The sequence below is a fragment of the Otolemur garnettii genome, unplaced genomic scaffold (assembly GCF_000181295.1).
Source record: "Otolemur garnettii isolate 467f Iridium unplaced genomic scaffold, OtoGar3 scaffold00100, whole genome shotgun sequence".
Lineage (NCBI taxonomy): Eukaryota > Metazoa > Chordata > Mammalia > Primates > Galagidae > Otolemur > Otolemur garnettii.
In genome coordinates, this window is record NW_003852495.1 from 6,101,083 (window position 1) to 6,108,966 (window position 7,884).

General features: G+C 43.1%; 2 protein-coding genes across 3 annotated transcripts in view; one reads left to right on the forward strand and one right to left on the reverse strand.

Annotated features, from left to right (window-relative positions):
- Positions 1-1,166, reverse strand: part of ZNF567 (zinc finger protein 567) — a 28,386-nt gene extending 27,220 nt beyond the window's left edge. For both annotated transcript variants that reach the window (XM_023516924.1, XM_012809192.2), the window contains exon 1: positions 1,119-1,166. The gene's annotated coding sequence lies outside the window, so the exon portion shown is untranslated. The remainder of the gene's footprint in view (positions 1-1,118) is intronic.
- A 1,759-nt stretch (positions 1,167-2,925) lies between these two features.
- The window catches only part of ZNF461 (zinc finger protein 461), a 20,556-nt gene continuing 15,597 nt past the window's right edge, over positions 2,926-7,884 (forward strand). Inside the window, 2 exon segments of the mRNA XM_012809198.2 lie at positions 2,926-2,934; positions 7,008-7,134. Of these exon segments, the coding sequence (XP_012664652.2) occupies positions 2,926-2,934; positions 7,008-7,134 (136 nt within the window).

The following is a 7,884-nucleotide window of genomic DNA, read 5'->3' on the forward strand; positions in this document are numbered from 1 at the left end:
AACCCACCACCTTAGGTGTACGTGGCTGGCGCCTTAGCCGGTTGAGCTATAGGCGCCAAGCCCAGAATTGCTTTTCTAAAACAGAAGCAAAATTTCCTCATATTATACTTACTGGTATAAGAGTTACTGGTCTCTCAGTATATTAAAAAATCTTTTACCAGAGATCTGTCCCTTCTGGCTGAAAATGGATACTAGCTTCCATTACACCCGGTCAGTTCTGGTCTCTTGCATTCAATCACACAATGATACACATAAGAGTCACCTCTCACTGCTCCTGTGCACACAGATAAGGTTCAGGATGATGTCGCCCTATCCCAGGTGTCCGTGATTCTTCCATCTCAGTCCTTCCTGGTCCCAACCTGGGCCTCCACAGCCACCTCATCCGGTAGTCACAGGTGGACACAGAATAGCCTCACAAAGAAAGTTACAAAGTCAGGCCAGGCGCAGTGGCTCACGCCTGTAATCCCAGCGTTCTGGGAGCCCGAGGCAAGTGGATCGCTTGAGCTCACTACTTTGCGATCAACCTGAGCAGGAGTAAGAGCCGATCTCTACTAAAAATAGAAAACTAGCTGGGCCTGGTGGCGGGCCGCTGTAGTCCCAGCTACTCGGGAGGCTAAGGCAGGAGGATCGCTTGAGCTCAAGAGTTGGAGATTAATGGAAGGTAGGCTGAGTCAAACGCCATGGCCCTCGACCCAGGGCGACAGAGTCAAACTCTGTCTCAATTAATCAATAGAAAGTTATAAGGTTACTACGTGTATGACCTCTCCCCCCGCAAACGTGCGTAATCAGTTCCAAACGGCCACTTTACGCACCACATCACAATCACTGCACGAGTGGGCCAAGTTCACAGCGTGAACGCACGCGGGCGAGCCGCACTGCCATGCCCTCGAACTTTCTCAAAACCGTTTCACATGCAAACCGCCTCACAAATGTTCCATCCCCTCACCGTGGGTTTCACATCCAACCCTCTCCCTCTCGGCGGGAATTACCTTTGGACAAGTGTCGGCTTTCATAACAAAACACATCTCACACCACAACCTCATAAACGGAAACGGAGTCCAGATCCCTCCGCACCAGCCAACAGCGATTCTCTTTTAAGTTACCGCAAGTGGTGGTACCTTTGATCGGATCCGACAGCCACTGAGCTAGTTCCAATCCGTCCTCAGAGAAATCCAGAAACTGACCCAGGCAGGTTAGCACTGAGCCAGCCTGGAGTGAAACTGCGCAAGCGCAGTCCGAAGCCCGGCGGGAGCCTTATCAGCTGAGCGCCCAGCCCTCTCCCGCTCGGACTACGTTTCCCAGAGGACACCGCGGTCAAAGCTACTTCCGGTAGGAGCATCTGCTGTGGGACCGAGGCAGCTGAGAAGGCGGGGAGGGTTGGACGTCCTGGCCAGGAATCCGAATCAAAACTTGGACCGAAGCCCTTCCTGAGGATCTGAGGATGCGAGAGGTACCTGGATTCCCCAGAACCGTGTCTGTAGTTTTAGTCCTTGGGAAGGGCGGGTTGTGTTGTGAGCGCGTGAGAGAGACTGGAGTTTATCTTTGGGCTGTGTGCTACTGCGGCTAGATACGTGGTTGCGCTTCTGTGACAGTGTGGTTATGTGCGTGATCATTTGTGTGAATGGAGTATGTATGTGACTGTGACCATGCTTATGGGTGGCTATTTGTGTAAGACTCATTTATTTATATGACAGCAAAGCACATTTGCACAAACCGTTATACTCAGGCTCAGACGATCGAGCAGTTATGATACACTTGAATAGTCAGCTGTACATGTACACACACAACACATAGCCAAAAGCACATTGTCTATCCCATATTTGTCATCATCACAAGCCTCAGGAAAAGCCGTATGTATAGTATGCTTATGTATTTAATGCGCTTTGATGTTCTTTTCAAAGATTAGGCCACAATAGGCATTGCTTTGTAATTCTTTATTAAAAGATATTTAGGTCTTTTTGTCTGTATTCAAGGAATAACTTAGGAAGATTTCCCAGGAGGCTTGCAGGTGTGATTCTTCTTTAATTCTTACAGCGCTATGCTTCAAACTAAAGATTCCATAATTCGGTTCGGCGCCTGTGGCTCAAGTGGCTAGGGCGCCAGCCACATACACCTAAGGTGGCAGGTTCTAGTCCAGCCCGGGCCCGCCAAACAATGACGGCTGCAACCAAAAAATAGCCGGGCGTTGTGGCAGGTGCCTGTGTTCCCAGCTGCTTGGGAGGCTGAGGCAGGAGACTTGCTTGAGCCCAGGAGTTGGAGGCTGCTGTGAGCTGTGATGCCACAGCACTCTACCCAGGGGGACAGCTTGAGGCTCTGTCTCAAAAAAAAGACAAATCAAGATTCCATAATTCATTTTGGTCTGGAAAATTTTGTTCTGTTTATTTTCTTCCATCTGTGTTGTTTTAGCCTCTATTTTTGAAATTCCAGCTACACATATATTGGATCTTTCTATTTCTCTGAACTTTTCTTCTCATAATGTCTATTTTCATTCCTTTTTCCTCTTAATTCAGTGAGAGTTTGCTCAGGGCAGTTAATGAGCAGATTGGTCAGATCCACTTCATAATAGTATTGGAACACTGGGTTGGCCTAACTAAATCCTTTCTGCTGAAGAGCCTGAGTCTTGTTTTCTTGAATCTATCCTGCTATAGCTGGGTTCCTTCACGGTTTTGAGTAAAGCGGGGATTTGTCCAAAAATCCTCTAATCGTTTATATATGTGTGTATGGGGGCTGAGAGTAAAAGACATGAAGGGGGAAGAAGAATGTCATTCTAACTTAACATTTTTGGAGTTCAGAGGCAATCATCTCCTGTCTTTTTTTTTTTTATTCCCCTCCTCCCTCACCCAGCAACACCTTCTTTGGACTGAATTTCTTCTACAGAGGTATAAGGAAGAGGATTAATTAATAAGTTCAATTCTAAAATAAGCCATGGCCCATGTAAGTTGGTATTTATTTGTCCTAATTGAGGTAGTTCCTTTTTTTCTATAGGTCATATGAATATTTTCATTCTTTACCTTGACATTGTTACCTGCATGAGAATTATACAATAACCTCTAGTGAGTTAGTAAGTGATAGTGCCAAAAGTTCAGGGCCTTTGTTTTTTCTCCTCTCTTCTCCGTCCCGTGTTAATGAACTTGTTGACAGCATCATTCTTCATCTCCTTTATGCTAAATCCCCTGCCAGGAATAAAGAAAGAGCACAAACAGTATTCTTTTGAGGAAAATATTGTTTTTCTTGTTAGAACTTTGATTTGATGAGATGACATAACAAATAATTTATTGAGTACCTAATATGTGATAGCCATTTTTCTAGGTAACTAGGAATAAAGCAGTCAGGGAAAAATCACATACACACAGATCTTCACACGGGGAGCTTATCTTGTAGTAAGAGAGTCAGAAAATAACTTATGTAATATAAGCCTTAAGACATACACATAGAGGCTCGGCACATATAGCTCAGTGAGTAGGGCACCAGCCACATACACCAACGCTGGCGGGTTCAAGCCCAACCTGGCCTGCTAAACAATGACAACTGGAACCAAAAATATTGCTGGGCATTGTGGCTGGCACCTGTAGTCCCAGCTACTTGGGAGGCTGAGGCAAGAGAATCACTTGGGCCCAGGAGTTTGAGGTTGCTATGAGCTGTGACACCATGGCACTCTACCGAGGGTGACATAATGAGATTCTGTCTCAAAAAATGAATAAATAAATAAATAAATGACACACATAGATATACATGGAGCAAGTAAGTGAGCAAAAGAGAATTAACAAAATAATTACATGATAAGACTAAGACCAGACAGCAATTACATCTTATCAATAAATGCATATGGGCTTTAGCTCACCTATTAAAAGAAAAATATTGAATCACAAAGAAAACCCAACTCTCTGATCTATAAATCAGACAACTAGGTGATTCAGAAAGGTTAATAAAAGGATAGATAGATTATCCAGGCAAATAGAAATTAAAAGAAAACAGACAAAGTTTCAATCAAGTGTCCATTTCTAGGTCTAATTAAATAATCTATGATAAATACAAAAATGAAATGATATGTGCCTATATAAAAATAAAGAAGGCAGAAGCCATAGATATGGCAAGAGCTTTTTTTTTTTTGAGACAGTGTCTCATTATATCACCCTCGGTAGAGGGTTGTGGCATCAGAGCTTACAGCAACCTCAAACTCTTGGGCTTAAGCAATTCTCTTGCCTCAGCCTCCCAGGTAGCTGGGACTAACAGGTGCCCGCTATTTTTTTTTGTTGTCATTGTTGTTTAGCAGGCACGGGCCGGGTTCTAAATGGCTGGTTCCCTACCCACTGAGCTATGGGCACCACAGGCAAGAGCTTTTGAATAAGTGAAAAAAAGCAAACAACAGTATATGTATTATACTATATTGCCTTTTGTATAAAAGTATAAAAGACAATTTATATGTATTATAAAATTGCTTACCTGTGGGGGCAGGAGGTGAGAGACAAAATGGAAGGGATGGGGTGGGAACAAGACATCTGAATGTATACTTTTTTAGTTCTTAACTATTTAAGGCAGGAAAATAAAGTATGAAAACTTGTTATCGAGTTTGGTAATTTTCTCACAAGTTGGTAATATCCTCACAGGAAGTGTTGTCCTAGGGGATAAATGACTAGGTCACACATAGGAAATCTATGAACTTCACAGTTTGGGGGTTTTCAATTAGATGTGGTAGGAATTGGTGTTGGGGGATCTCTCTGGGTGGAGAGACTTTGTGGGGCTTTAGGATTAGGTAGGTAGAGATATGATTGGTGCTTGCATAGAAAAATTGAAGATCTTGTCAGAAAACAAATGACTACCAATTACAAACTCCAGTTTTACAAATTCAAGTTTTAGATTGAAAGAGTATGTTAGACTTAGCTCATGTCTGTACCAGTGTGGGTCATTCAACATCAGTGTTCTCTATCTTAGGAACTCAGGTATAGGGAGAGGTGATAGATGCTAACAGCAAAGATCTCTCACGTGTAATTGCAATCAATGGAATATGTACCTTTGAAAAGACTTCAGAGATTCTGTCTACCCTAGAAACTCAAGTTTAAAAGAGACTCCCTTATGGGTCGGAACCTGTAGTTCAGCCACTAGGGCACCAGCCACATACCTCGGGGCTGGCATGTTTGAACCCGGCTGAGAGCCTGCCAAACAACGACAACTGTAACAGAAAAATAGCCGGGCCTTGTGGTGAGCACCTGTCGTCCCAGCTACTTGGGAGGCTGAGGCAAGAGAATCGCTTAAGCCCAAGAGTTTGAGGTTGCTGTGAGCTGTGACACAACGGCACTCTACTAATGGCCACATAGTGAGACTGTGTCTCAAAAAAAAAAAAAAAGAGATTCTCTTATTATAAGATCAAATGTTATGCTACCAATAAGGAAAAAAAAGTTATAGTAACTATTGTTATATGACAGACTCCCCATGAATTTTGTAGATTAAAGCAACAGCACTCATGGTTTGGCTAAAAATCTGCAGTCTGAGCAGGGCTTAGGAGGGACAGCTTACCTTTGTTCCTTGTGGTATTAGCTGAGATGGCTTTACTATGTGCTAGATGATCTTATTTTCAAGCTAGTTCTCTCACATGGCTTGCAAACTGTTGCTGACAGTTGTTTGGGGGAGCTTTGGTTTCTTTCCTCATGAGCTATTCCATGGTCTGCTTAGGTTTCCTGGGAATATGGTGACTGGATTATAAGAATGAGCACCCAAGAAAGTAATGCAGAAGTAGGAGACATATTGTGATCTAGCCTTGAAAGTCACATAATCACTTCTATCATACACTATAGGTTGAATAAGTCACAAATGTCCTCTTACTTTTAAGAGAAGGGGGCACAGATTAAGGGGCATGTCAAGGTTACATGGAAGAAATGATTGGAGAAATTGCTGTGTCCATCTGTAGAAAAAGTCTGTTTCAGAATTTTTTTTTTGTAGGTTTTGGCCAGGGCCAGGTTTGAACCCACTGCCTCCGGTATATGGGGCTGGTGCCCTGCTCTTTGAGCCACAGGCGCCACCCTGTTTGGGATTTTTTTTTAAATTAGAGGCTCTGTTGCCCAGGCTACAGTGCAGTGGCCCAGTGATAGCTCACTGCAGCCTCAAACTCTTGGCCCCAAGCAATCCTCCTGCCTCAACTACCAGAGTAGTTGGGACTACAGATGTATACCACCATGGGTGGCTAATTTTTTTTCCACCTTTTTGTAGAGATAAGGTCTCACCATGTTCCCTAGGCTGGCCTTGAACTCCTAGCCTCAAGCTCCTTCCTTGGCCTCCTAAATACTAGAATTATAAGCATGAACCACCATCCCTGGTCTTTACCAGATGTTTACTAAAGAACTTGCATAAAAACTAAAAATGCTATGGCGTGATAGCTATAATGATGAAGAAAGATCTTCAAGGTTTTTTCCTCAAGGTGGAAATTTTTATAAGACACATTAGAAAAATTAAACAATTTTCAACTATTTAATGTAATTGGGAGCCACCCTTCTTTTCGTGAGACAGAGTCTCACTTTCTTACCTTTGGTAGAGTGGTGTTGTAGTTCACAGAGACCTCAAATTCATGGGCTCAAGTGATTCTTTTGCCTCAGCCTCCCAAGTAGCTGGGACTACAGGCGCCCACCACAACACCCAACTATTTTTTTTAGAGTTGGGCTCTCACTCTTGCTCAGGCTAGTCTTGAACTTGTGTGCTTACGCAATTCTAGGATTACAGGCATAAGCCACCGCACCTGGCCTTGAGCAACCATGCCTGCCCTCACTTATTTTCTTAATGTCTAGATGACTAACAGGGCTTTCCCACCCTATGCAAGAGGATGTGTGTGCACAAATTGAATTGTTTAAGAACATGTAGTCACTCTGCTTCAGGCACACTGAATTTTCTTTTGACCCATGTCACAGGCTTAGCGTGTATACTCACCCTTTCCTATAGTGACTTCTTTTACACTCTGTTTCATTTTAAAAAAATGTTTCTTATAATTTCAAAAATGGTACTGTGATTTATCATTTTAGGAGTTGGTATTATTCAGAGATGTGGCTATAGATGTCTCTCAGGAGGAATGGGAATGCCTGAACCCTGCGCAGAAGAACTTATACAAGGATGTGATGTTGGAGAACTATAGCAACTTGGTTTCACTTGGTAAAGTTATCTAACAATTCAGAACCTGAAAATTTAGGATACCTTTAACAATTCAGAATCTGCTTCTTGGAATTTCTTCTTTCTCCCCTATGAATTGTTGAGCTTGTTTTCAAATAACTAGATGAATATCTCTTTGTGTAGAAATGAGCACAGCTACATGGAGGTGCACTTTCATTTTCCCTATTCTTACAAGTTCTTCTCGTCCTTTTGTTGTTTTTTTTCCCTCACTCTCTCCCCTCCTTGTCCTAGGGTGTTGTAGCGTCATAGCTCACAGCAACCTCAAACTCTTGGGCTTAAGTGATTCTCTTGCCTCAGCCTCCCAAACCTCCTTGTCCTTTCTTATATTAACTGTCTTTCTTGATGTTTAGGGCAGAACTGAAATTCTGCAATGTTAAACCTTTAACATTGATGTGATGGGGAACTAAAATGTGACATGGAAAACTCTGTGCAGAATGTGGAATTTCATGCTCACACACAACAGAACAGAATAGAATTCCTTTTCACCTCTCTTCCCCATTCACTCCAGAGGAAGTCAACCCGGGGCTCAGTTAAGAGAGTGTCACAGGGACAACACCTGGGATGTATGGCATAGAGTGTGAAGGCCAGTTATTTTATTTTATTTTATTTTATTTTTGAGACGGAGCCTCAAGCTATCCCCCTGGAAAGAGTGCCATGGCATCACGCTCACAGCAACCTCCAACTCCTGGGCTCAAGCGAGTCTCCTGCCTCAGCCTCCCAAGTAGCTGGGAC